The sequence below is a fragment of the Chelmon rostratus genome, chromosome 15 (genome assembly GCF_017976325.1).
Source record: "Chelmon rostratus isolate fCheRos1 chromosome 15, fCheRos1.pri, whole genome shotgun sequence".
NCBI lineage: Eukaryota > Metazoa > Chordata > Actinopteri > Chaetodontiformes > Chaetodontidae > Chelmon > Chelmon rostratus.
In genome coordinates this window covers 4,645,857-4,673,697 of record NC_055672.1, presented here as the reverse complement: position 1 = coordinate 4,673,697, position 27,841 = coordinate 4,645,857, and the positions used below count along the sequence as shown (strand labels likewise).

General features: G+C 40.9%; 4 protein-coding genes across 5 annotated transcripts; 3 read left to right on the top strand and 1 right to left on the bottom strand.

The window, feature by feature from the left end:
* Positions 1 to 91: 91 nt before the first annotated feature.
* On the bottom strand, positions 92 to 6,989 carry pacc1 (proton activated chloride channel 1). 2 transcript variants are annotated; one of them, XM_041953268.1, is made up of 8 exons: positions 6,774 to 6,989; positions 3,896 to 4,001; positions 3,398 to 3,607; positions 2,381 to 2,535; positions 2,001 to 2,143; positions 1,328 to 1,469; positions 1,133 to 1,240; positions 92 to 1,058 (listed from the first exon to the last, which is right to left on the bottom strand). In XM_041953268.1, the coding sequence occupies exons 1-8, from the start codon at positions 6,798 to 6,800 to the stop codon at positions 891 to 893; spliced, it is 1,059 nt and encodes a 352-aa protein (XP_041809202.1). In that variant the 5' UTR covers positions 6,801 to 6,989; the 3' UTR covers positions 92 to 890. The 2 variants fall into 2 exon arrangements, with proteins under 2 accessions (XP_041809202.1, XP_041809201.1); XM_041953267.1 differs by lacking the exon at positions 6,774 to 6,989 and adding an exon at positions 5,528 to 5,800.
* Positions 6,873 to 9,819, top strand: nenf (neudesin neurotrophic factor). The gene is made up of 4 exons (XM_041953269.1): positions 6,873 to 7,049; positions 7,198 to 7,258; positions 7,488 to 7,591; positions 8,046 to 9,819. Exons 1-4 carry the CDS (start codon positions 6,909 to 6,911, stop codon positions 8,220 to 8,222), a joined length of 483 nt encoding a protein of 160 aa, XP_041809203.1. The 5' UTR covers positions 6,873 to 6,908; the 3' UTR covers positions 8,223 to 9,819.
* Positions 9,720 to 22,331, top strand: ezra (ezrin a). The gene is made up of 13 exons (XM_041953266.1): positions 9,720 to 9,856; positions 11,630 to 11,713; positions 12,763 to 12,858; positions 13,789 to 14,063; positions 15,845 to 15,928; positions 16,830 to 16,976; positions 17,359 to 17,455; positions 17,912 to 18,075; positions 18,187 to 18,317; positions 19,386 to 19,546; positions 20,099 to 20,191; positions 20,911 to 21,183; positions 21,578 to 22,331. Exons 1-13 carry the CDS (start codon positions 9,845 to 9,847, stop codon positions 21,740 to 21,742), a joined length of 1,782 nt encoding a protein of 593 aa, XP_041809200.1. The 5' UTR covers positions 9,720 to 9,844; the 3' UTR covers positions 21,743 to 22,331.
* Positions 22,332 to 24,202: 1,871 nt separating this feature from the next.
* Positions 24,203 to 27,339, top strand: kcnk3b (potassium channel, subfamily K, member 3b). Its single transcript, XM_041954315.1, has 2 exons — positions 24,203 to 24,485; positions 26,289 to 27,339. The coding sequence occupies exons 1-2, from the start codon at positions 24,203 to 24,205 to the stop codon at positions 27,179 to 27,181; spliced, it is 1,176 nt and encodes a 391-aa protein (XP_041810249.1). The 3' UTR covers positions 27,182 to 27,339.
* The last annotated feature ends 502 nt before the right edge of the window (positions 27,340 to 27,841 follow it).

Below are 27,841 nucleotides of genomic sequence, written 5' to 3'. Positions count from 1 at the left end.
CTAATAATAAAACTGATGGGTGTATTCACCTGCCTGTATGTTTAGTTAAAAAAAGGCTAAAAATTGCAAAAATTGCCCACAACCTGTAAAATTCAGGCATAAAAATATATTTTTATTTACCAAAATCATAGGATGTGGGTTACAATATTGACCAACAGCACGATAAGGACACAAATTCAAGTAAGTTTGAACAACATTGAAAACACTGATGCATTTTTACATTATGTTAAAATCAAATAAAAACAACAGTAGTAAAACAGCCAGGACAGATTTAGCCTAAACACTATTAAAATAAACAGCAGATCCCTCTGATAGAGGAAAGGTAGTTCTTGGTAATCCCTTAAGAGTTCATATAATTTCAATGCTTTGTGACATGAATATAAAATGTTCTTGAAAAAAGCAGGACAAAAATGTAAAATAGTATTTTCCCTTTAGAATAACATAATACACACAAGAACTCATCTGAAATCCAGCAAAATTTTGACCAAAGTTCACATTCTCTCAGTTTTACACATGAAACTGCCAGAAGTTTAAACATCCTTTAAAAAGCTCTCAAACCATACCAAATGTTAGAAGTGTCTCAGCAACATTTTCTTTTGTGTGTACAAAAACGGCCTTTCCAGGAATGTTTAAGAAAATATTTCTGAGATATTTCTTCTTTTTAAATGCAACGACTGCTAAAAATTCACTGAATCCTTATCAAACTGATCATTTTTAGGAAATGACTAATCTGGCAGTAATATTAGCAGTTAGAACATATGTCTGCAATGTTATGGATAAACATCCCTTACTATTGATTATCCATGCCAGTGATCACAAAAGTAGCTACCTTAAAAAACAAAAGCGTGTAAAAATAAATCAATCACTTATTGTCAGACTGTGCCATCACTTCAGTTCTCGGTTATTTGGTTCAGTTCTTTTGCTTTATTCCTCAGATGCCTCTTGCGCATCCTGATGATCCACTGAATGCTGAGTTTGGCAAAATTAGCGGCCTTGAAGAGAGCCATGAAGACGCCACAGAGAATGGCCACAGAGCTCCAGGGATTTGCAGTCACAATCTGTTTGGAAGGAGGCAAAGATGTGTTACAGACTGACAGATTCTAACGAGGATAAAATGCCTAGGGGAACTTACCAGTCTGATTTCTTGCAGAAAAGGATCCCGCCATTCAAAGACAGCAAAGAAGAGCTGATTGCTTCTCTCAGATTCAGGCCTTTTGTCATTGAATTTCACCACAGCGGACTACAAGATCCAACAGAAATGATGAAATTAATGCTTTTAAGATGAATCATGTATGCAAGTATGAGTACACTGGTTGGATATAAATACCTCTTGCCGAAACTCGACAGCTTCATTGCTTTTACCCGACGTCCTCACTAAAGACATCTTGACCCAGGTTCTGAATCCTCCAGAGAAGGTCCACATGGAGTAATTCCTCTCGCAGTCACTCATAAACTCAGACATATTTGCACTAGAGAGTCAGAAAACAGAAGTGATCACTGAGATTGAAAAGCAAATGCACATGTTACTATCAGACTGGGTTAAAGAAGCAGCACAGTAATAATGGCATTTCAGATAAGTTGCCAGTGACATGACAGGTTACTTAAGTGATATTTAAATGAAGTAAGGTACAAGCTTCAAGGTTCATTTATCATTCTACAACACAGAGTTGTAAATATAAAATAAACTTATTTATGGTGGAGCGAGGAGGATGAACTGAGGAGTCTGACAGCCTGAGGAAAGAAGCTGCTCTGTAGTCTGCTGGTACAGCAGCAGATACTTCTGTATCGCTCGTCAGACAGCAGCTGGGTGAACAGGCTGCGGCTGAGGTCGTTTGGGCTTTGATACTGTAGATGGCTACCAATGATGTTCTGGCCGGTTTTGACAACCTCTCAGCCTCTTACCAGAAACTCTAAACGCAAATCTGCAAACTCTCTATGAGCCACTTCAGCTATCACACCAGTGAGACATCACAGGACCAATACTTGCTGTTTGCAGTTACCTGTCAGTCAGGTCACTAAACCTGGCAAAAAGCATGTAGGTGATAGCGCTGAAGTCCTCTTCTGTTTCGTTATGGCTGAACTGCATGAAGATCAGCTCTTTGTTTCTAACATCAGATGGGCCGCGGACCACCAGAGCTCTTTTCTGTCGTGACGAAGTTGAGAGTTAGTACAGTCTTTTTTTGAAACAAAAAGTGGTCACTTTGACGAGAATGTGATCTCTATCAGGACAAACAACTAGTCAGATTTAGTTTTGTATCAGAGCAATTCATTATACAAAATCAAAAAATGCCCAGGTTTACCGTTACACACAGTACACGTTTTGCATATTTAAGAGCTGTAATTCATGTCTGTGAAATCTCTGAATGTTCTTGTGGCTGACCTCTGTTTCATTGGCAAATGGCCCAAAGTACGTCACTTCTTTAATCACACAGTCTCCTTTCTGAGGCTTGCCTGGGTCCACCAAAGGTGGGATGTAGTCATGGTAGTGATGTCTACAGCTCAACAGCCGAGCTTTGCCAGGGTACAGAGCGATACCTGCACAAAGAAAACAAAGAACTCAATTAATAATTAATCATTATGTACTGAAACTTAAATGGGGCTAGAATACACACATGCATATTACATAGCTCTGTTAGAGTTCATATCACTAAAAACTTTAATGAATCCTGTTGTGGGTAAAGGCAAAGAACAACTACAGACATATTAATACAAACTGCAAAACATGCACTGTTTGTCATAAGAGAGTTAAGGATTGTCAAATAAAAATAACTCAAAAATGCCCAAGTTTCTTACAGAAAGTCTGCAGTAACTTACAGAAGCTCACTCTCAATAACGATGCCCAGTTTATAAAGAGCATTCAGATGATAGACCACACCCTCTGGTGGCCGCACATGAAGTAAGGTTTCCACTTGTACTATTCAATCTTCACACTATTCAACAAACTGTGACGTGGTTTACAGTGATCGAATCAATTTATTACACTTCTGATTAATTTTACACATAGAAAGCTTTAGCCTGGTATCTAGCCAGCTGGCTTTCACTTGATTTAAGGCACATTTGATTTGCAGGCAGCATGACCAGCTGTAACTTTCAGCTCAAAGATGTACGCTAATACAATATAATAAGCATCACGCTGTTTCACTACAGTATTTTTCTCCACTGAAGAAGCAGCAAATTTACCAAAGCAGTCTAATGCTGATGTGCATGTGATGTGTGTGCTCTTGAGTGTTTCCATTTTCTGCTAGCTCATACACCAAATAATCCAAATGTTGTACTCTTTACGCCACAACGTGACATGTGTGATTACGACTGCATGATGAGGCTTTAAATGTAAAACATGTGATAAAATAACAGCGCCCTGGTCCGGTTACCAGATTTATGTGCTATTTATACAAACCGGGGGGTGAAAACGAGTCAACCTCTTTGTATGTGACAGACATCACAGGGTGGTTGAGCTTATCCAGAAACTCAGAGATGGTCTGGTAGGCCAGGAACACAGCCACCGCGGTCAGCAGCAGGTAGATGAAGATGAGCACCACCGTGAAGACATTCTTCAGGCAGGCTTTGCTGACTCTCATCGATGGACTGCTTGCCCTGATGTCATCCTCTGAATGAAAGGAGAGGGAAAACATGCAGGGAGGTCAGTCTCACTCTCAAAGCTCATATTATTGCTTGTACGGCTTATATGGCATCTTAATCAACATGTAATAATCATGTACAGGCAGTATGGTTATGTCATGTTCAGCAATTGGACCGTCATAGGACACTAAAACCGTGAGGTTAGCAGCTCATTAAAGCAGAGCGACCAAATTTAAAATGTATAAACTCATGAGACCCTGACATTAAGATAAGAGTGTCTGCCATGTTGGCACAGAGGCCTTCCACCGGTTACCACCTTGTGAGACGCTGTTGTTCGGCTCCTTGGGGTCCAGGTGTTCAGTGACATCGTCAAAATAGTCTGGAGAGTGTGCGTCACCTTCATCATCGTCATCATCATTGAACTGTGAGGTTAAGGAAAGGGCGTTAGAAACGGATAAAGAGTAGTGGAGAAAAGTATGCAATTAGGAAGAACTCTTAGAATGCTGACAAAGAAGTAATTCCTTAACGTTCTTGTGGGAAAAGTAATTTAGTGGAATAAAAGTAGAAAATGTCTTAAAAACACTACTCTGGATCACATGAAATACATTTATGACTATTATACGTATTTATTATGAGAGTGGTCAAATTAATTCATCATTTTTTGGCTGTGATGAAGTTTAGAATATTGTAAAATAACATTATGACAGGTATCATAGGGCTGCAACTCTCTATTATTTTAATTGACCAGTTGTTTGGTCTTAAAATGACAGAAAATGGTAAAAAAAAAAAAAAAAAAAAGGCAGATCAGTGTTCTCAAAGCCCAAGACGATGTCCTCAAATGTCTTGTTTTGTCCTCAATGCAAAGATATTCAGTTTACTGTCAAACAGGAGTGAAGAAACCAGAAAATATTCACATTTAGGAAGCTGCAATCAGAGAATTTGGACTTTTGTTGTAAATAATTACTCAAACTTAATAATTGATTAATTAAAAATAGTTGCCAATTAATTTGATATATGAGAACCAATCAATTAATCATTGCAGCTCTTGTTGACGTTACGATATAATGTATCTCCAGGCTAAATGATGGATAAATAAAAGTAAATACAGTAGAATTCACTTTTTTACTTCTGATTTTTTAAGTTGACTGACTTCTCAAATAAGATGACTAGTGATGACAGTAAGTAAAACAGTCAGTATTCAAAGAGACCTACACTGACTGTTAGTATTACCAGTTTGTTTTAACTGAACGATTGATTCTTCAAGCATTCAAAAATACTACCTACTTAATCTTCCATATCATTAGATTACTGTTTATATTACTTGCAGGTCAGATTTCTCTGAAATTGCATACACATAACTCTACAAATACAGTCAATATTTATGTTACATATTAAAAACAAACATTACTCAGAATTCAGTACAACAGAATTCACCACTTGTACCGTACATCATAACAGCAATAAAAAAAGAAAACTGGGGGTTATAGGGCATCAATTACAGTTTTAACATTCATGCATTGTATTATTTATATTTATAAGTTATAGTCCTCCAAAATGACAGCACAACTAAGTTTTGTAGACTTTCTGTATTTTCAGACTTAACATTATTTAGTTTAGTATAGTTTATTTATATACAGTCCATGGTTGTGACATTGTAATGATTATTTTAGATCAGACATCATGTTTCAAAAGAACAGGGTGCAACTTCAGTTTGATCCCAGGAAGCCTCAGAGACACACAAGTCAGCTAGTTTTCATGTCACCGGAAGCTGCTTCTAACAGCAGCCGTCAGCTGTACAGTCACATGACGGCAGGGAGCTGTTTACGGACCCCCCGTGTCGTCAGGAAGTTATAGTCACTGAAGTGTTACCTTCAGATTATTGAAACAAACACCAACGATAACACACACGGACTGAGCGCACGGAGGCATGAAGGAAGTTGTTGCCTACCTCTTGGTATGACCGGGAGTTTTCCTTCCTGAGCATTCCTCTCGCTTCTTCCAATAACTAAAACTACCTCTGCTCTTCAGTGGGGGGCCGTTGGGCTATTTGTTCCGAGTCTGAGAACTATTTTTAATAAGTAACAGGTGCATTTTTAATGAAGCACAATTCCCCCTGGCCCGCGCGTAGGATCCAGTTTTCCGCTGCAAGGAGACTCACCATACACTCACTGGGGGTTGGCTACGACGCTAAAAGCCCATCCCATGATAACGAGGCTCCTACAGCCCGTTCCAATACTAAATCTTGTGTCCTTAAATCTGTTTCCTTGTTTCCTTGTTTCCTTCCTAATTCCTTAGCCAGTGCTGCCTTAAGGTGCTGCTCGTAAAAGTCTACGCTCAAAACTCAAAGGTCACAAACAGAGCGAAACGGTGACTTGGACACTCTCGGGTTTCTCCATACGCATTTCAGTAACCACGGACGCTAGCTACATGCTACATAAAAGTTTTTACTTTAGTCTAGCCATTACATTGACACACATTTTCACAAATCTAGGTCTTTAAGGTAGGATAGCATAAAATAAGAAATCCACTTGTTACAGCCACAGAATAAAAAGGAGAGGCAGAGAACAAGTGGAATAAATAAAGACAATAAAAAATAAATAAAGACAATAAAAAACATACAAAATAAAGTAAACAATAGACAAAAAGATACAAAGTAAAATCAACTATAGAGGGCTCTGTACATTATATACAAAGCCTGTAAGAATTAATTTATTTTTTAGCATTGCACATATAATTTTTTCTTGATATTTCTTTAAACTTTTACATTCTTTCAAAGTTTTTACAGATCTTATTCGCGTTGCTCTATTGTCTGTTTATGTCTCTTGATTTATACACAACCTGTTTAGTTTTCTCTTCCTTCTTTCCTTTCTTTCCTGTGACATGTTACAGCTGACTTAAAGACCCAGAGGTAATTTTTGCAAGTTAGTTTTTACATTTAAAAACAGCAAATGGAGGTGCAAATAAGAACAATAAGAACAGCAAAGGTGCAAATAAGAACAATAAGAACAATAAAGGTGCAAATGAGAATAAGAACAATAAATTACAACTGTGCAAAATTACAACATCATTCCTCCACCACTGCGTAAATTAATTCACTTTCATGTATCTGTTTTGTTTTGTTTTTCCAGTTTTTTCTGCTTTAAGCGTGATTAATTGTCTGTTGATTGTCATTCATTTTTGCTGCGCATACATACAGTGGCTATCGGACGATCGGCCGGCATCTCTAAAATTTCCTACGACCTTAAACGCAGCTCGAACTCCATGCAGCAGCTTCAGGGAAGTGGGTGACACGGTTTCCGCATCAAACTCGTCCAAACAACACTCCTACCATGGCAACAGCGTGTTTTTGTGTCCTGTTTGTTGTCCTCTCTACGACTTTAGCGGAAGACGTTAAATTAAAGTTCAAACCATCCACCAAACCTGTTCGACTGTTTACTGAAGAGGAACTGAAGAGATACGACGGCAGCCAGGTAAGTAAACTTTATTTGTATCTCATAATCCAGCGTGTGTCTCTGTGTCTGTGTGCGCCTCCGTGCGTGTGCATTCATGCACGCCATATGTGACAATGATTTCACCTCTCTCTCTCTTTTACCCGTTGTTTTGCCCTCCCTGTCTTAGGAGGGACAGCCTATTTACATGGCAATAAAAGGAGTGGTGTTTGATGTCACCAAGGGAAAAGGTAAATAAAGCCTACCTCTCAAACCGTGGATAATGATTTACAAAATGATCAATTCTAACAAAATTGTGAAATTAAAGCTAAATTGACCCATTAATGCTCCCCTAGACAGCTTCCTGTACCTGTCCAGAGCAGTAGACTGAAAATCTAACCCTAGACCAGACGTTTATCCGCTCAGAATGAACTGATCCTGCACTGTTTTAAACTGATAACTTTATTTTACCCATTGCAGAGTTTTATGGAAAAGATGCACCATATAACGCCCTGGTTGGTAAGGACTCCACTCGGGCCGTGGCTAAGATGTCCCTGGACCCAGCAGACCTGATATCAGACACTGTAAGTTTAGACTGAGTTTAACACCCACAGCAAATGTGTTTCCCTGGTAACTCTTAAGCCACCCAATTCTCTGTGTTTCCCAATCGTTGAGAACGTATTTTGTCATGGATGGTTAACTCCCATGGGCGGGGAGCACTGGCATCTGGTTTCGGAGTGTCTCCTACAAAACATGTATTGCATTGTTAAGCTGAATAATTCTGCATGTGGGAATCACTGGGACTGGACATGTCAAAGCAAGTTCTTGGAACACTTTTATGACTGAGTGTCATAAACACTATTAGCATTATCAAGATAATTCCATTTTCTTCCACTTCCCTAACCTATTAACAGTAGATATTTCACACCCGATTCAGTGTGTAAGTGTGAGTTTACCACAAAGGTCTTTGTAATCTGTACAATTTATGACAGGTGCCAATAAAAAAATATACATCGTTTTCCATTTTTCAATGCACAGACGGGCCTCACTGAAGAGCAGCTGGACTCTCTGGACAGCGTATTTGAAGGCACGTACAAAGCGAAGTATCCCATCGTGGGCTACACAGCGTCACGCATCCTCACCGAGGATGGAAGTCCCAACGAAGACTTCAAACCAGAGGACCAGCCCCATTTTCAAATCAAAGATGAGTTTTAATCTCATTTGACCTTTTTGTAAAATGTGAAGAAGTCTCGTTATGTAGGAGTTATTTTTGTTAGCTAGCTGTTTGAATATTTTCTTTTTACTTATACATTTACGTATAGAAGAGTTGAACAAAATGATGGAGACACTTTATATTCATATTAACTTGAGCAAAAGGTTTACGTGATCCTTTATTGTCTGTGAGAGCTTTAAGAAACCATTTCTGTACTCGCTGTGGTTTTTTAAAATACAGAGTAAAATGATCATCCAGACACGCTAATGCTACACTAACTTTCATGTCTCCTACAGTTTTACTTTGGCAAAAAGGTCCTAAAATGACATCTACACCTTCTCCCTCATTGAAAAGTGAAATATTTTTCATTTCAGAAGTTTAACTACTGGCCACAAAATGTCAACTACCTCACTGAAAAGTCCATTGTTAGCGTATGTTTTAGTGTATGTGTGCTGTGTGTGTTTTGAGTGTCCCCATCACACTTGTGTAAGTTGCATAATGGGCCACAATTGGCTCCAGAATTAACGAACATAGAGACACATTCTTTGACTTGTTTCACAGAAAGACACATAAAAGTCAAATTAAACACGTCTACCAGTTCAGAAAGGGCCAGTGAGCTGACAGACATCGACCAAACAGCAGCATTCTCATTACCTTGAATTAGGATTTAGTAGGGATGCCACTAGCGATAATTAGATAATTGAAAGTGATGAATCGCTTCATCAATTAGTTTATAAAATGTCAGAAAAAAGTGAAAAATGGCACACACAGTTTCCCTAATGTCTTCAAATGTCTCACTTTGTCCAAAACCCCCAAATATAAAGTTTAAAGTGGAGAAATTTGAGAAGCTACAGCCGAAATGTTTGGATTTGTTGCTTGATTAATGACCTGTTGTCATCAAAAATTGTTCCAAATTAACTTTCTGACTATTCCATTAGCTGTTTCAACTCTAGACTTTGGTAAAAAAAAAAAAAAAAAAAAAAAACGTTGCCACTAAATGCACTGATCACTAAAATGTTTATTTAATTTAAAAAAATGTTGAATCTGCAGCTGTGAATGTTTACATGATCAGAATCAGTCTTTTTGTTTTCTGTTAGATTTTGTTTTTGTACAATTATCATTAAAGTCAGTAAATATGAAACTCGTCAGAGTGCGTTTCACTTGATTTTTAAGAGCAAAAACACCCGTGATGTTATCTTAATACAACCTCTTTATGACAGCCTGTGACTCGCTGGTGTCGCCTTCAAATAGGTAATAGAAATAGTACGTCTGGGCCTATATACCCTCGCAAGCTCTGATCAAAGGTCGCAGCAGTCCGGGTGCTGAGACAGGTGACCATCTTTGGGTGGAGTTGATCGTCTTGTCCTGCGCGTCCCTGCCGGGTGGTCGCAGTGGAGCTGAGTCTCGCAGCCTGTGTGGCAGCAACCAAGTCGAACCTCCCACGTCACTGCGAGTGATCTGCAGCCGAGTTCAAAGGACACAAGCCCTGCCCTTGAGTCTGCCAGCGAGAGCGGAGCTGCGTTCTTTATCAGGTGGAGGTTCTGCTGGGAGTCGGCCACTGCAGCCTCGGTCAGCCTGGGAAACACTTTCTTCTGCTGGAGCTCGCCCACCAACCTGAGCCAAGATGCCCAAAACGGTAAGGCTCACATTTCGTTGACAGCATGGTTAAATGTGTCACTGAAATGTCTCTTCCTGGTCTCAGTTTGAAAAGGGGGACTTTGGGTTTATATATTAATCAATAAGGGTCGTTGAAATATTTATTCCTGAATACTTACAGAGAAAGACCACTGAGAATAACACAAATTTAGGAGTAAATCGGGTGTATTTAGATTGCTTTCCACACTTCTTTTTTTCTGTGTTCAAGCTTGTGAGTTATTTCCTCTCCTTCTTGGCATTTACTCATTAACCAAATGTAGAGTTTGACCCATGCTGCTCACATTCCTGGCAGAAAAAAAGCTACTAAAATGATACTTCATGGCCAGAACTGGGCCATATGTCGTCTGTGTGGCCGTATACTTGATAATAATCATGGTAACTGCTTCTGGTGATACTGGGGTGATTTATAAATGGAAATGTGATACGAGTGACTTTCACTAACAGCTCGTGACTGTGTGGTTTAACAGCTTTATTCTTTGTTTGTGTAAGACAGGCAGCAATAATCAACTGTCCATCCAAAACAAAAGGAAGTCTTTTGCATTTAAAAGTCCTAAATGCCCTCAGTTAGAGTTACTTAAGTGTTCAGCATCAATCTGTAGGACAACTGATAAGAAAGGCCGGCGTGTGCATTACGTCTCCAGCTCTGTGCTCGTATTGACACTCCAAGGAGAAAGCTTCTCTGCAGAGGTCATGCTGACGTCTGTCTCCATTTGACTGACCTTAAACTAGCTTGAAATCAAACACATTTATGAGTCATGGCAGCAGGCTTAGCTCATTTTGTCTTGGAAAATGCAGATTTATGAATTCTGGCTTAAATTTGCACAGTTAAACAGGAGAGCAGAGTTTTGCGGATATCAAAAAAAAAACAAAAAACACACATATAAACAAATCACAAAACCCTCCAGTTCAATCCAGCAACCTGCTGATTGACTGTAACAGATTTCTGCTTCCATGATGGCGATCACCACAGTCAGAAGGTCAGGCCGTGGTAGCTAACAGTGAGGAATGCATCAGCAGGACATTAGGCAGATGTTATCTTGCACATGTGATCATGGAAGAGGCGAAACAGTTGAGAAACATGTTTCATAAAGAGATGTTCCAGTTTTGTTGCCCAGGTTTCAGTAGGTTTATCTTTATGACACCCTGGGTGTGCTCCAGTGTAACTTCATAAAACGATTGTGTAACTTCCCCAAGTGCAGCCTGGCCTGCAGGCTCGGGTCAAGCAGTTTCCGTATGTCTGTCGTGCTTTTTTGAAAATGTTGAAAATGGCCCTTTTTTCCCCGGGAAGTTAACTCTAGAAACACTTGGAAGTCGGATTTATTTAATTGCTCTTGTTAAAAACGAGGTCAGTCTTAGCAACGATGGTAAGGAAAAGCCAACTTGGCAAGCAGTGAGTATTTTGATATTTTAATCTGCGTTATGTGCAACCTTGTGGTACCTCGCAAGGGTAGTCCAAAGTCTAATGAGATAGTGAGCAATTATGGTTTATGAACAATCCGCTTCACAGCCCCGCTTCATTTTACCATGAAAAAAGTTGTTTCATAATGTAACCACAAGAGCAAATGTGCTCAAATGAAGAAGCATTATTTCTGCAGAATTAAAGATGCTTATTTAAAAATGCAGAAGTAAGAGAAATACTGAATTGATCAAGTCAGATTTATATCAGGGAAAACAACTAAGTGCACAGACTGACTGAGTTTTTATGTGTCCATTTAGAAAATCATGTGTCTACATGGCTTTTTTTTTGCTGCAGGTCAACGTTCGCATCACCACCATGGATGCAGAGCTGGAGTTTTCCTTCCAGCCCAACACCACAGGGAAGCAGCTCTTTGACCAGGTCTGTATGCTCCAGTGTGAAAAGCTACTGGTCTATGGGCTCAGAGGCGTCTGAGATGGGAGTTCAGCCTCATGAACACGCAGTGCAGCTGCACCTGATAAAGTTCTCTTCATGTCCAACTGTACTCTTTACTGTCAAAGTATCTGAGTGTAGTCAGTCAGTCAGGAGACCCGGCCTGATGCTGCGTTCAGTGGTTGAAGAAGTATTCAGGTCCTTCACTTCAGTAAACATAGCAATACAACAGTGTAAAAATAGTTCATTATAAGGAAACACCCTGCATTCAAAATATTAGATTTATTAGCAACATATACTTAAAATAAAAGTACTTCAAATGAGTTATGCAGACGAATGGCGCCTGTATTTGCTGGAGTATACTGTTATTTTATTGTTGCAATAATATGGAAGTAACATCTTTATGTTGGAAGCAATTTTAAACACATAATAAACCTTTGGGTCGTTTAATCTATAACACAGTGTCTTTTATAAGGCAACAATATGATTGAATGTAAAATCTTTATCAGCAAAGACAATAGATTTAATGTTTGAGGTAATATCTGCTTATTCTGAATCTGATGCAGCAACATGTTTCAAACCAGTTGGGACAGGAGCAACAAAAGACTGGGAAAGATGTGGAATGCTCCTAAAACACCTGTTTAGAACATTCCACAGGTAAACAGGTTGATTGGTAACAGGTGATAGTATCACGATTGGTTATGATTGGGTAGAAGAAGTCAATGAGGCGGCCTTCTCTGAGAAAGGTTTACATATTAATCCACTCAAAAGTACTGAAAGGTGACATCACCGCCCAGCAGTGTGACGTCCTGAGCTCACTGTATACAGTACAATTACCTAAACCTTTGTACTTGACAGGAAGGCAGCGCCGCGATAACGGGGTCCTGAGGCTTTAAATGAGATTGACCAGCTCAGCTACTGTTCTACTTGTTCAGAGTGATGGCCTCATAAGAATTTGCATCATCCTGCTTTCTGATTTGAAATGAGGTGGAGGTCCTCTGCTATCATGTCTCTGTTCCTCTCTCTCTGCCTCTCAGGTTGCCAGGACCATCGGACTGCGTGAGACGTGGTACTTTGGGCTGCAGTTTGTGGACGCCAAAGGATTCCTCACATGGTTGAACGCTGACAAGAAGGTAAATCTACTGAGAGTGATGTTACCTGGCAGGATGTTGTGTTCTGTTTCTCTACTCTGCTTTACACTAATTTATACTATGCTACTCACCTAATGTCACTGTATGGACTCTATTTACTCCACTCTGTTCTACTCTGCTGCTTTATGGTACTCTCCTGCAGTGGTTCCTAACCTATGTTGTCTGACCTCCACAGCTGCATGAACGTGGATACTGTTAAAAAAAACATTTTCATACAGACAGAGACTTGTTCATGTTCAGGCTCGGTTTCTTTTTTCAGTAGGTTTGGTCAAGTTAGCATTTAAATTAGTGCAGCTTGGAGCTGGAATTTCAGCCACGTTTTTTTATGACTTCCAGCTATCTGTTTCAAACGTCCCTCAAACGCAGCACGTGACGTTCAGGTGTTACAGCTGGCTCAGGCTGGTGGGATGTGCTTCCTTTGCGATCAGCTTGTTGTAGCCGGTAGTTTATTGTTTATTTTGAAAATAAACACACTAACAATCAGCCTTGCACCAATTTGTAATCCCATTTGTGTGTTTCTGTTCACGCTAACCACAAATATGTGAATATATGTACATATACTGTATATTTTAGTTACTCCACAGTCGTTCTCTGCACCTCCTGGCAACTCCTGCTTGTACTCATAGTGGGGAAGATCTTCTATCTTAATGTATACTGGCGGCTGACTCTATTCTATCAAATCTTCCCTATTTAACTTGACTCGTCTTTCCTGCTTGCCTCCACTAACTGTACCATGTTCTCTATTATACTCTTTTGTAATGCATTCTGCTCTAAGTTATCATACTTGCTTTTCTTCTATAATCCGTCGTACTGCAAGAGAATATAGTCACTTTTTTTCTTCTCTATTCATAGGAGTATTTACTCTGTCTTCCATATCTTGCCGTGCTCTTTCATCATATGTGCTCTGCTCAGGTGATGGTCCAGGATGTGAAGAAGGAGACTCCCCTGAAGTTCAAGCTGAGGGTCAAGTTCTACCCCGAGGACGTGGCCGAGGAGCTGGTCCAGGACGTCACCCGGAGGCTCTTCTTCCTGCAGGTGAAAGAGGACATTCTGGGAGAGGAGGTGTACTGCCCTCCAGAGTCCGCTGTGCTGCTGGCCTCTTACGCCATCCAGGCCAAGTATGGAGAGTACAACAAGTCAGTGAATCGTCCGGGTTACCTGTCCTCCGAGCGCCTGCTGCCCAAGAGGTGAGCGTGAAGTGGTTGGTTGAGCTCTGTTGTGGCTGGTGGTCCTTCTCTGTTGTTTTACTTTCTGCACTGGCTGGAGATCAGATATCAGAAAACATTTCACTCCACTTCAGTCCCTGCAGCAGCTATGTATGCAGCAGCATGCCGCTGCCGTCAACAAATATACACACTACGGCTGCAACTAACGGTTAGAATCACTGCTGATCATTTTCATGATTAATCCATTCATTTTTTAGTGTATACACAGAAAAATGCTCATCACAATTTCCCAGAGCCCAAAGTGATGTCTTTAAATTAATTATTTTGTTTTAACAGCAGACAAAAACCCAATAACTCTTCATTTGCTGACATAAATGACAAAGAAAAGCAGCAAATCCTCACATTTAAAATGCAAATGTTTGACATTTTATCTTGAAATTAACTGAAACTATTAACTGGTTATCAAAATCCTTGATTAATTTCAGTTGACTAATTGATGAATTGACTACTCCTTGCAGATATAATACGCAGAGAAGAAAAAACTCTGTTCATCACACACACAGCTGACACAACAATCAAAGGCTATATGCTTAAATACTATGTGTGATTGGTAGTAAATATATAAATAAATTAATATAAATATCCAAGAAACACACAAAGTAATAAAACCTTACAATAGGTGAGATATAACATGGATCATAGAGGAGGTAAAGAAAATGATTAAGAATAGCTTAACTGTTGTTCGGTCTTATGTTAGAAAAAGTGTTTGTATGTTTAAGGCAAACAGAACATGTTTGATATGTTTACTGCCTCTGTGGAGTGTTTGGACTAAAGATGATGAAGAGGAGGAATGAATGCTCCTCTGTGTAAACCCTGCAGAGTGTTAGTGAATGTATGAGCTCTCCACACAAAAAAATTAATGATTAAAATATTATTTGATTTAGCACCAGTGCATGAAAAGAATGTCTTAAGTGGTTAAACGTCCTTTGCTTTGATCTCTGTGTTTCTTTGTGGGGGCGTAAGGCAAAGAATAATTAATATAATGTAAAAAAAAAAAAAAAAAAAGAAGAAGAAGCATTGAACTGGACTTACAAACAGTGCTGCAGCTTCCTTTTCTTCTCAGCAACTTCTTAAAATTAACCAAAAACATGGATGAGCTGATTAGTGGCTTGAAAAGAGCTGTCATCTGGTAACTGCTGCAGTAGCTCCCAACCTTTCTGGGTTGTAACGCCTTAATAAATAAAGCAATGTCTGCAGGTGACCCATCACCACTCTCATGTTCCTGTGTTTTATCATCAGGTCAACCAAAGAATGACTTCTTACCATGTTTTATTTTAGAAAATCATTTTTAAAGGCCTACATTTATACAGTAATCTACATAAAACTAAATATAACCAAGTCAATATAACTTGGGGTGGTGTAAACGCTTTTTTTTCCAGCTTTCCATTGCTGTTAATCATCTTATGACTGACAGAGTCTGTGGAATCGCTGAACTAGAGAATATTCAGAATTGCAAGCACAATGCCAGAACTGCGAAAGTGGCATTTAGCCAGGCACAAAATCCTTTTACTGATCTCTCTCTGAGGCCTGCGTGTATCAAGAAAAGTTACTGGAAAATAAAGAAATCTGAATCCTGCTATACTGGAAACCATGTTTTATTTCTACTCATAACAGCCACCAAAAGATAGGACAGGACCGGAGAGACACGACGATGCAGCATGTGTTTGATTTAGCTCTGTAGGTATACACAGACTGTTTACATTTTCACCAGTGGGCTGCTGATAACTCGTCTCTCCTCGCAGAGTGCTGGAACAACACAAGCTGTCCAAGGATCAGTGGGAAGAGAGAATCCAGGTCTGGCACGAGGAGCACAGATCGATGATGAAGTAAGTGATAAATACTCTGATGTAAATCTCCTCCACCTCCATCATGTATTGGTCTTCATTTTAAAGCGACTTTTTAAAGAGGAAATAGCACAGCCTTCCAGTGAAAGGTCTGGTATGACCAGCAGCTGTGTTAGCTAACTTTAGACACGGTAAATATTGCTGTGTAACTAACATTACACTATGGTCTAGTTTAGTTACAACACACAAATCAATGTCATTATCCTGTAGTTACCACTTGTGGCCACGTGGGTCGCTGTTTCACAAAAGCTCAATCATCTCACATTAAAGCGCCTCCTCCTGCAGGTTTGTGCTTTGGGTCAAGGATGTATATCATTTTGCAGAAACCATAATTTATGTAATTAATTTTTTTCTTCTGTTGTTTATTGAAGAAGAACAATACGCAGTACATTTATTGCACCAGATCTAGCTAAGTGGAGGCAGTGCAGGTCGACGTAGTAATAGATTAGTGAATTAACACATTGCAAGTTGAACTTCAGTATCAAATCTACTTACTGAATGTGAATTTTTGTGAATCCTATGAGGAATCTATTAAGTTCAGACATTTGTAGATATCAAACGGTTAATATTTAACTATTTAACTATAATTCAATGCAGAGTCATACAGAGAACTGCACATCTAAATTTCCCAGACGCATTAAGGATTTACTGTTTAACTAAATGGCTACACACAATGCATGTGTTGTAAATTACACATTACAAGTTAAAAAAAAGATGGGAAGTCAACCCCGCTAATGGTCTGATAAAGTTTAAACCTCGTTCCTGTGGCCACACACAGCCTGGTATAGTTTGAATTCTCCTTTATGTCTCACCTATTACGTTCATTATCTGTGTATCTGTGGGAATTCCTCCACGTTTCCATCTGTCTGTTCGACCTGACCAGGGAAGAGGCCATGATTGAGTACCTGAAGATCGCTCAGGACCTGGAAATGTACGGCGTCAACTACTTTGAGATCAAGAACAAGAAGGGCACAGACCTGTGGCTGGGAGTCGACGCTCTGGGACTGAACATCTACGAGAAGCAGGACAGGCAAGTCAAAGAAGCAGTGGCTTCATTCACTGGTTATGCAGGACAACACATACTCAGTAATGTCTCTTCTTATGTCATACGTGTAGCGTGTGCTGATTTGACGACATTCTGCTATAGCGGTGAGGGCATCACAAGAGTCATCGACCTCGGCTGCCAGTCAGTTTTAAATAACGTGTTTGACCGCGTGGCTGTTGTTTTGAAGAGGCCATTGACCTAATTCTCGCTATTCTACCACAACATGAACATACTGGACAAGGTGTCACCGACCTGTTGCTCTGACGCCACATGTGTCAGCATTTTCAGTGAAAAAGTGGTTTTCCACATGTGAATATTCATTTAAAAAAAAAAACACTTTAAACATGCTGTGTTCTCCGTCCTCCAGGCTGACGCCAAAGATTGGATTCCCCTGGAGTGAAATTAGAAACATTTCTTTCAATGAGAAGAAATTCATCATCAAGCCCATAGATAAGAAAGCTAATGTAAGTGTCTTACAAACCTCAGTAGCATCTCAAGTGTATGTATGTGTGTAAAGATAACTACATGGGAATGCAGCATTAATGTGTTACAGGTTTCTAGAAGAAAAATGTGAGTAAAGTTGTGCAAATTTTATTGAAAATGTCGATATTCAAGCAACATTTTGAATTAAACTGTACTTTTTTAAGGGTGACGAGTATTTAACATCTGTGCAGAGACAACAGATAAAAACTGCATAATGTGGTGGTGCTAATAAAATAATAACTTTTGCAAATGCCTACAAAGTTATTTCAAATAGCCTTTTTCTTCCATAATCATATCATTCGGAAAAAAAGAAATTAAACCTTGAGAAAGCTGAAATGTGGAAGAAATTTTGGTGGTTCGAGGTTTAGAGACCAGCTCTGGATGTAGCCCAAGCAGCTCAAAGTGTCCCTGACATGTGTTTTTTTTTTCTTTCCAAGGATTTCATATTCTACGCCCCACGACTGCGAGTCAACAAACGCATCCTGCAGCTGTGCATGGGTAACCACGAGCTGTACATGCGCCGCCGCAAGCCCGACACCATCGAGGTTCAGCAGATGAAGGCTCAGGCCAAAGAGGAGAGGCTGCAGAAGAAGATCGAGAGGTGCGCGAAGGGTTGTCAAGTTGTGCGTCACGTGTGTTTCTGTAACGGCTTCAGGCGGACAAAGCTTTAGGATCTGAAAAATCGTCAGCCTTTTGTTTGTGTGTTCTGCAGGGACCAGCTGGAGAGTGAGAAGAGGAGGAGGGAGGCCATAGAGAAGGAGAAGGAGAACATGGAGAGAGAAAAACAGGAGCTGATGATGAAGCTCTACCAGTATGAGGAGACAACCAAGAAAGCAGAGAGAGGTGAGACGCTTCGCTCACTTCTCACTTCTTTATTTTAGATTTCAAACTTTAACAGGTAACGTGGCTTTACTGCCCCCTGCTGTTTATTTTCTTGACAGAAAAAGTGAAAATGATGAGAAGCTCCTGCTGCTCACTCAGGTTTTACATTAATCACATCATCACTTATGTACATATACAAATACATATGTTTGTATTTGCAAAGACTCAAGCTCAGCATCACAGCACTTTAACTTTGCAATGGTCAGAAATGAACTGTCAAGTCTTTTGAACGTTCCCTAAATACGCATCAAGAGGCCTTCGAACACTTTCTTGTTTTGGACTTGCTCTCATATGCTTTAAATGAATCACAGTGTGAGATTTCTGCCGCTCAATGAAAACAAAAGTGGTAGTTTGATGACTTAGTGCAGTAGTGAGGGATCATGGGAGTTGTTGTCCTCATTGTTAAACAACCATCATTACCGATGAAAATCTATCTGCTGTGATCCAAGCAGAAATGTTCATGGGTGAGGTTTTATTCACATTTGCTGACTTCGTTCTTGCCTCTCTCATCATCCTCTGGTGTTTCCTGTGTCGCCTTTGGAGGCGACCGAATGAAACGCACCATCACCTTGAGTAAAATTAGGGATTTCTCTTGGTTTGAACATTGTTGGAAACATTTAGAATAATGTTAAGGACACAACTCAACAAAAGATATAACATAGGTTTAGTCATTTTTAGACATTTTAATGCTGAAATGTTACATATTGCATGTTTAAGTCTGTGTTTTGCTTTTTTTTGCTTTTTTTTTGCTTTTTTCTTGTGAAATACTTTATATTTTAACTCTCTAGGACTTTAAAAATCTTTCAAATTAAAAAAAAAAAAAAACATCACAACACAACAACTCAGAACAAATTTTAAGGGTCCATAAGGCAAAAAGCTCAGGCACCACTGCTTTAAGTAATGCAAATGTATTGTTTTACAGGTTTATAATTGCCCAAACAAGCACCAGAATGCAGCTAAAAAATCAGAGTAGTTAATTTTTCATCCTGTGCAATACATGAAAGATTTCTCACTGACTTCGTCCTGCAGAGCTTCAGGAGCAGCTGGACAGGGCCATGAGGCTGGAGGAGGAGAGGAGGAGGGTGGAGCAGGAGGCGGCCCGGCTGGAGGCTGAGAGGATGGAGGCCATAATAGCCAAGGAGGAGTTGGCCAGGCAGGCTGAGGACCAGATAAAGAGCCAGGAGCAGCTGGTGAGTACACGGTGCAAGAAGCGCTCAAATCCTTCACGTGAGAAAGTCGTGACAGAGAAACATTCATTATGCATAAAGCTCCTACATTCACGATAAACACATATTAACTGTTTTAATTGCAGTTTGAGCTAACACATCCTTGTTTGGGGGATTTCCCTGCTTTCCTGGGATTACGTTTCACTTAAAGCTTGAGAAAATTCTCCAAGACTCTTTCTCACTTTAAAACTCTTAAGAAAATGAAAACTGTTCTTTGTTCTGTTGAGCTAAAACAAGGCTGTTTTTATGATGTTTTATGAGCTTATCAGAGGATGAATGTGAAGTCTGAATTTAAAGTAAGTCAGTAGTGATTTTCCAGTAAATGCCCTGGAATTTAAACGTACCACATTTATTCATTCACTTCACATTTACATTAAATAAATGTTGAGTGGTCCTACAGTGCTCCAGTCCATCCATTCATAAAACGACGCCGTGTCCTGATAATCGAGGTCACCGAGGTAAACAGGTGTCTATTCTTGGGCCTTCTGACGACACGCTTTGCGCCCCCTCCCGCAGGCTACGGAGTTGGCCGAGTACAGCACCAAGATCGCTCTGCTGGAGGAGGCCAAGCGAGTCAAGGAGGAAGAGGCTGAGTCATGGCACAACAAGGTGGGTTTCCAACTCACGATCAAAGGCTCCTTCAGGTCACATGGATCACCTGGAAAAGGTCACCAATCCCTGTGCCTCTCTCTGTGATCACGAGACATTTTTTTATATCACCTGTACAATCTGCAGTATATTTATTTTGTGTGTTTATGTCAGTGCAAAGAGACAGTTGCTTTATATTTTATTCACAGGCTTTCTGGGCTGTTTTAAAGACCAAAGCAAATTGGGCAACGCTTTATTTTAAGTCTCTTTATTTAGCATTTATAAGCAGTATGTACACACTTATCAAATGCTTTATTAGACACTATAATGTAGTTGGATTTAACTGTGGACATGTGTTTCCAAATGTACAAGTACTGAGCAAAGGTCAACAGATATCTCCAGGAGCTTTGTATTTATTGTGACATCTTATCATCTAACTAATTAATGCATGAATACTGACCAAGCCATGAATAAAGGGTTGAGACTCGTCACGTTCAAAGTTTCTGTCGGGGAAGTCCTTTAAATTGCCTGTACGGAAGAAAAATAAATATCCACATAAATCAACCACACCACATTGCATCAAATCAGCCCACCGAATGACCTTGAAATCCATCATAAGATATGTCTATCTATGTATTTCTTGGTCCCTTTTGGTTTGGCACAACAGATGAAAATTTGCTTGGATCAATGAGCGTCGACCCCGTCAGGAAACTAAACAAAACCTCTCCTCCCCGTCCCAGGTTAAAGAAGTGGAGGAGAATCTGATGAGGACACAGGAGGAGCTGCACATTATGACAAGCTCTACCAATTCAGCTCCTGCTGCCGCTCCCGCCTCCCCCCCAGCCTCCTCCTCCTCCTCCTCCTCCTCGGACAGCGAGAGTGACCACGAGCACAGCGAAGAGAACAGCACCTACAGCGCCGAGCTGCAGACGCAGGACATCAACGACCACCGCCAGGAGGAGGAGCGACTCACGGAGGCCGAGAAGAACGAGCGCCTGCAGAAACAGCTGATGGTGAGTTCAGGGTCCCTGGATACAGTCCAGTCGGTGTACGATTGTGCACCGGCTTTAAGTTTCCACATTACACTTGCATAAGCAGCGTCCCGGACCATGATTGGCTTCCAACTTTATCTTATGGGTGCACGTTAAATTGAGGTTTAAGGTGAGCACAGACAGACTTTCCCCCTTCAGAATGAGGAAACAGTCAAACTCTGCAGGGAATGCATTGTAGCCACCAGACAGGCTGTGTTCTGCTGAAGCGAGCCCTTTTTTCTTCTCGAGTTATAAGATCAAGCTTAATTTCTGGAAATACCAACGTAAGAATGTCTGTTTCTTCTTTTAAAGTGGACGCAGTGTAAACACCTGTGTGTCCTTGTGGTTCAGTAACTGGAGTTTCTTCCCTCCACAGGCCCTGAGCTCTGAGCTGGCAGAAGCCCGAGACGACAACAAGAAGACCCACAACGATCTGCTCCACGCCGAGAACGTCCGGGCCGGCCGCGACAAGTACAAGACCCTGCGTCAGATCCGTCAGGGCAACACCAAGCAAAGGGTCGATGAGTTCGAGGCCTTGTAGAAACCTCAGAGACCTGAAGATCGCTCCCAAATACCTCATGAAGGCCGTGTTGAGCCATGTTTTTCACTTAAGTGTGATGTAATCGCAGCCGCACCTGATTTTAAAGACCCAGGAAAGAAAGGAGCTGATCTGTGTAAGAGTACCTCCATGAGTTTTATTCTATTGGTTTAACTTTGGCTTTAAAGCACTATTTGGTTTGTTTTTTTTTTTCTTTGTAGCACTCAAACATCTCCAATGTGCTGTTCAGTCCCATTAAAACTCTGAAACGTAGCGGAAAGCTAGTGTGTTCCTGATGTACTGCATGAACAAAGCTGGTCTGTGTGGTGTACTGTAGAAATTTCATATAAACGATCAAAACAGTTCCTGCAATTTGGCTTTGCAGTGTTGTCATTATACCAGACCGAAGTGACTGAATTTAGATTTATTTAATGAATGTCTCATATTGGAATCACTGCCTTGTAGAACTGCAACTGACGATTATTTTTGTTTATTGATTAATGTATTCATCATTTTTTTCAACAAATTGTTTAATCGTCTATAAAATGTGTAAAAAATGCCCAGTGTTGTCCAACCTACAGTATAAAACCCAAACATATTAAATTTATAAAGAGACAAACAGCAAATCCTCACATTTTTTGGGGCGTTTTTGCTAGAAAGAAAATCCTAATTGTTACCGATTAATTGTCTGTTGATCAACTAATCGATTCATCCATGAAGTTTCAGCTGTACTGCTTTGCGCACCAGTTTTCACGCATGTCCAGATAACAATGCACTCAATTTATTAACTGCTTTTGTTTTTTTTTGCTTATGATCTCACATCATTTGAAAATGAACGGTTTTTGTGATTTTGCTTGACAAATCTTCACTTCAGAGACACAAGAAGAATGTTCTTAGGTATTTCTGATGGGAGTTGATTTTGATTTTACCACACAGGAACATTTTGGACCCTGGTGTGATTTAAATTACCTTCTGCTTTGAGTGTTGCCATCCTGACCGAAAAGGATATTACCATCCTGTTTATGTCATAATTTCAGATCAAATCTAGATAATCTGATTTACTCATAAAGGACCAGTGTGTTGGACTTAGTGGCATCTAGTGGTGAGGTTGCAGATTGCAACCAATTAAACCCCCCCTCCCCTCACCCTCCCACTCCAAGGACGGCCTTGAGACGACGCTGGCCTTCAGGTAACGTACAAACATGCAAGGTGCTCTCTAGAGTCAGTGTTTGGTCTGGGCTACTGTGGAAACATGGCGGTGCAACATGGAGGACTCAGTGGAAGAAGGACAGGTAACAGGTAAACAGATAACAAAAACAATTCTTATGAAAATATAATTATTAACATTATAGTATGTTCCATTTAGTGTTAAAAAAATGGCCAAAATTGAAGTTAAAGATCTTGAGATATCCCAAGTTGTAGTCTCAATAAAGCCTACATTTCCCATAATGCACATCAAAAGACCTGAAATGCCTTGTAAATGCCCTCCAGCTCTACTTAGTAACACATACTTTCTCAGGTTCTGGATTGGGTCTGAAACCCAAGATAACAGATAATAACAATAATAAGAATAACCCTGATGACATCATGGTGATGTCATTTTTTCGACCCCTGGACATTATAGTTAGAAGTTTTTTCACAGGCTGAGGATCAGCTTTTGTTATGCGTAAACTGTGGAGTGATCCTTTAAAGCAGCATGAACAGACCTGCAGCCTGCAGGCAGGTGAGCAAATAAAGACAGCGATAACTGTGTGATATGAAACTTTATCACTGTCCTCCTCGGCGCCATAAAAAAACAAACACCGCCATTGATTTTTCTTTTTTTTTTAATCACACTGAAATCATTTCTTTTTTTGTGTGTGTGGCTGAAGTTGAAGAATCCTGCAGCCTGCGCACCAGGAAAAGGATGTGACTTTTAAATATTTACTCACGGTAAAGGATGGTTATCGTCAGGTTGCTAGACAACTTGTGAAGTCAGTGGAGGCAGCCTGTTTAAATAGCCGCTGCGCAAATATTTTATCTGTGAATGAACACATGAATCATTCAGCGACTATTTGACAACGTTGCGGACTGCTCGTTGTTGGGCGAACCGCCTCTGCTGAGGAGTGAGTCGGAGAAAAGACAAACTGTTTATTTTGGCCTCCGGGAATGAAAGCTGCGTGCGTGCGCGTATGTGCGTAAAACCTGCGGATAGGTGAGCGCTCGATTTGAGCCACTACTGACAGAAGCCGCCTCTGCCGGTCTGTGGGATTGCCCTGTGTTTCTTTTCTGCAGAATCTAAATATAAGTCGGTGACAAATAGTCCAAATACAGTAGCAACCCAACTGTGATGTGGGGGTGGTGCTGAGAGAACAGCTCCGGCTCCAAAGTCCCCCTCTGTTGGATCCGGAGTCCGTCAGGAGAAGGTCGCAGAGAGTCTCAGCTCCCACCTGCACTTGATGCATTTTTTTCCACTTTATTACCATGAAGAGACAAAACGCCAGGACTCTCGCCCTCATCATAAGCATCCTCACCTACCTGGTGGTCGGAGCGGCCGTGTTCGAGACCCTGGAGTCGAAACAGGAGAAAAGTCACAAGAGGAAGCTCGACGCCAGAAAGTACGAACTCATGCGCAAATACAACTTGACCAAAGAGAACTTCGAGGAGCTGGAGCACGTCGTGCTGCAGCTCAAACCTCACAAATCCGGGGTCCAGTGGAAATTTGCTGGGTCCTTTTACTTCGCCATCACTGTGATTACGACAATAGGTGAGCAGCTGCTTCTTTAACGCCTTAAAAGACGTGGGCGCGTTGGAGATGTGTCATTAAGTGTGACAGCGCAGGGCCGTAGCCGGGATCTAAGAAATACTGAGTGATGAGCCCCCCTCGACCCAGTCTGTGCCTCCTCACCTTTGAGCCACAGCATCAGATTTTCTTAAAAATGAACACCTGGTGCGTCTTTAGGTTCTTTTCTGAAGGTGTTTCCATCATTGCGCCACTGCATCACTGCAGGATGATGATGTTTAACCCATCTCTCAAGCTGTGCCACAGTTTCCTAATTCAAACAGAGAGCCACCGTCGCCTTTTGGCTTCATTTGTGTAACCTGAAGCCAAACTGAAAGAATTTTACTGTAGTTCTCGCATGAACTCAGGATTTAAATGAGGAGTCTGATTAAAATCCTCCTTAGAAAATGCAGAATTCCTTCTTTGTTGGCACGTCTCCCACGCTTTCTGATTTCTTCCCTCTCTGTATATATTGTAGATATTGCAAAAAGGTTTTTACTTTTACAATCACCTACTGTATGTTTGTCCAAATTTATGTTACTCTTACATTTTTTGTATGTTTTCAAACAAAAGAACTGACTGATGTTTGAGGTTTTTCTTGTGCTGCCCCAGAAGTGCAAGGAAAGATTTCAGGCTTCCTGAACGGAGAACAGAGTCGCAACTTGAGAAAAAGGTTAAAAATCTTTTTCCTCTCGCAGTTAATTGAATCTTTTTTTAATCCAGAAGGTTAGAAGAGTCTGTGTGGAGTGTTTCAAAGATCAAGAGGAATTTATTTTTTGGAAAATCTGATGCTTAGCTCTGAGATTGGAGTGGTAAGAACAGGAGAGGCACAAACGTGGGCTACATTTGGGCTCTTTTATTCCACATTTGTGACATTTTTCCTGTAAATCCTGTTTCAAAGATCTGACAACAATGAGCTGCTCATCCAGGCTTTTTATTTTATTGTTTTGGACATATCTTAGTCATTTGTATGGTTTTAGACAGCTTGGGTTGTTTAAAGTGAAGATTTAGGCTGCTTCTTTGAAATCTTACACGATTGTCACAGAAATTTTATTCATGATCAGATCATATTTTCTCTGTTTAATTCAGATTTTGTGGCATATTTTGTGTTTTATGTCTTATGTTGATTTTATTTAATTTATTGTTTCTGCTGCCTTTCTTTGCTACGACAGCACCGAAAAAAGGTAAAAAAGGTTTGAAGATATTTGAAGAATAATAAAAGAATATAATAACAATATAGATAATTACTCCTAATTCCTTAATTTATTTTTCTTTCATTGGCTTTAAACGGTCAAAAATCAGAAAGCTGAGTCAGAAAATCTCAGAATTGTCCTTAAAAACAACACCAGGTGTAATTTGTGTGTTCTTGTAAAAGGAAACACCTTCAGTCCCTAAAACGAGCACATTTCTGAACCAACAAGGACATGTTTGCGGCTCTGGCTCTGTCATTACAATCAGGCCGCTGAATTTAGGTGAAGAAAGTGATGCCTGTCTCATTTATTTCCAGTGTTTACAACATCTCAGCTCACAACGGCGTGGGAGTTATAAATAAATAGGTGTTAATTCACAACATTGAAGGCAGGCTGAATAGTGTGATCGGATTTCCCATTAATGGGATTTAAAGGGAGTGTGTGTCCGTTTTCTCTGTATTCAAATCAAACAACAATTTTAAAGAAATATTTTAATTTGATTTATTGTGAAACTGCCTCACCAGACGACAGCTTAGGCAACACAAAATGTCACGTGCACAGTGTCTGGGGTGTAAAACTGTGACGTCTTCTCCTTCAGGTTACGGCCATGCGGCGCCCAGCACCGACTCAGGGAAAGTGTTCTGCATGTTCTACGCCCTCCTGGGGATCCCGCTCACCCTGGTCATGTTCCAGAGCCTGGGTGAGCGGATCAACACGTTCGTCAGGTACCTGCTGCACCAAGCCAAGAAGTGCCTGGGAATGCGTCAGACCGAGGTCTCCATGGCAAACATGGTGACGGTGGGCTTCTTCTCCTGCATGAGCACCCTGTGCGTGGGGGCCGTGGCGTTCTCCCACTGCGAGGGATGGAGCTTCCTCCACGCCTTTTACTACTGCTTTATCACGCTCACCACTATCGGGTTTGGAGACTACGTGGCTCTGCAGAGGGACAACGCGCTGCAGAATGACCCTCGGTACGTGGCCTTCTGCTTTGTGTACATCCTGATGGGCCTGACGGTGATCGGAGCGTTCCTGAACCTGGTGGTGCTTCGCTTCCTGACCATGAACACAGAGGACGAGCGGAGGGACGCCAAGCAGCGGGCCTTGATGACTGTCAACAAGCCCAGAGGAGAGGTGACTCGTCTGTTACCTGTCTCAGCCTCAACCTCCTCCACGCCCGTAGCAGAGGACGCCACAAAGGCTAAAGATTTAAAAGGTGTCTACACTGAGGTGCTGCATTTCCAGACTATATGCTCCTGCTTGTGGTACAGGAGCAAGGAGAAGCTGCAGGGCTCCATACCCACCATGATCCCTCAGGAGCTGACGTTCTCCGATGCCTACTTGCAGCAGAACAGTGACTGTCCTCACTACGCGGAGCCTTTATCGACAGGCTGCGTTTGCAGTCCACGTCAGTGCTCGAGCATAAGCTCCATAACAACGGGCCTACACATTCTCTCTCCGTTCAGGGTGTTTAAGAGACGCAGCTCCGTCTAGCCTTTCAATACAGCAGATTTCAGTAAAGCGCAATGCGTCTATACTGCCAAGTGGACAACAGATACTTGGCAGTCCTCACAGCAAAGACATGACTGCAAGTAGATGTTTGTGGTGCTATAATCCCAGTAAACCAACAGTAGGACACGCAAAAGGGGAAAGCACATACAGTACTGTAAACAGCAAAGTCTTACTCAAACACGTATTTGAGAAAGCACAACGTGTAATGTTTTGAATTGAAGTCTTATTCAGGGGCGTCTTTTGTGCTTTGAAAAATCATATAGGAAGTCATCTGGGTCACATGAGCGTGCTGCAGCACATGAAGGTGAGAGCGCGGCAGCAGAACAGGTGCTGCAGGAGGAGGTTCAGGTTCAGTCAGCTGATAAGATGACAATAACTACAGCTCTGCAGTAAATCCCATATAATGATAACGTCAGAGATGCGGATTCAACTCAGAGGTTATTTCTTAAAGCTGTCGTTTGTGGTGTTGTTTGTCAGTTTTCCTGTGTTTGGCACATCTATCCAATCATACTGTTTGCACCAGTTCACTTTCCTTCCTCGCATAAGTATATTATGTTGCCTTATGTTGCCCTAAAAACGTATCCAAACACATCGTGATTGTCAGAACTTTACAGAGCGAACACACGCTGGTAACTCAGTGTG

Excerpts from the sequence above, each read along its gene's own strand:
- pacc1 (XM_041953267.1), bottom strand. The coding sequence starts at position 5,563 with ATGCTCAGGAAGGAAAACTCCCGGTCATACCAAGAG. Across the intron at positions 1,470-2,000 it reads TTTAGTGACCTGACTGACAG|TGCAAATATGTCTGAGTTTA; the intron begins GTAACTGCAAAC and ends CTGACTCTCTAG. Across the intron at positions 1,241-1,327 it reads CTGTCGAGTTTCGGCAAGAG|TCCGCTGTGGTGAAATTCAA; the intron begins GTATTTATATCC and ends TGGATCTTGTAG.
- ezra (XM_041953266.1), top strand. Across the intron at positions 18,318-19,385 it reads AACCAAGAAAGCAGAGAGAG|AGCTTCAGGAGCAGCTGGAC; the intron begins GTGAGACGCTTC and ends TTCGTCCTGCAG. Across the intron at positions 19,547-20,098 it reads TAAAGAGCCAGGAGCAGCTG|GCTACGGAGTTGGCCGAGTA; the intron begins GTGAGTACACGG and ends CCCCTCCCGCAG.
- kcnk3b (XM_041954315.1), top strand. The coding sequence starts at position 24,203 with ATGAAGAGACAAAACGCCAGGACTCTCGCCCTCATCATAAGCATCCTC. Across the intron at positions 24,486-26,288 it reads CACTGTGATTACGACAATAG|GTTACGGCCATGCGGCGCCC; the intron begins GTGAGCAGCTGC and ends CTTCTCCTTCAG.
- nenf (XM_041953269.1), top strand. The coding sequence starts at position 6,909 with ATGGCAACAGCGTGTTTTTGTGTCCTGTTTGTTGTCCTCTCTACGACT. Across the intron at positions 7,259-7,487 it reads TGATGTCACCAAGGGAAAAG|AGTTTTATGGAAAAGATGCA; the intron begins GTAAATAAAGCC and ends TACCCATTGCAG. Across the intron at positions 7,592-8,045 it reads CAGACCTGATATCAGACACT|ACGGGCCTCACTGAAGAGCA; the intron begins GTAAGTTTAGAC and ends TTCAATGCACAG.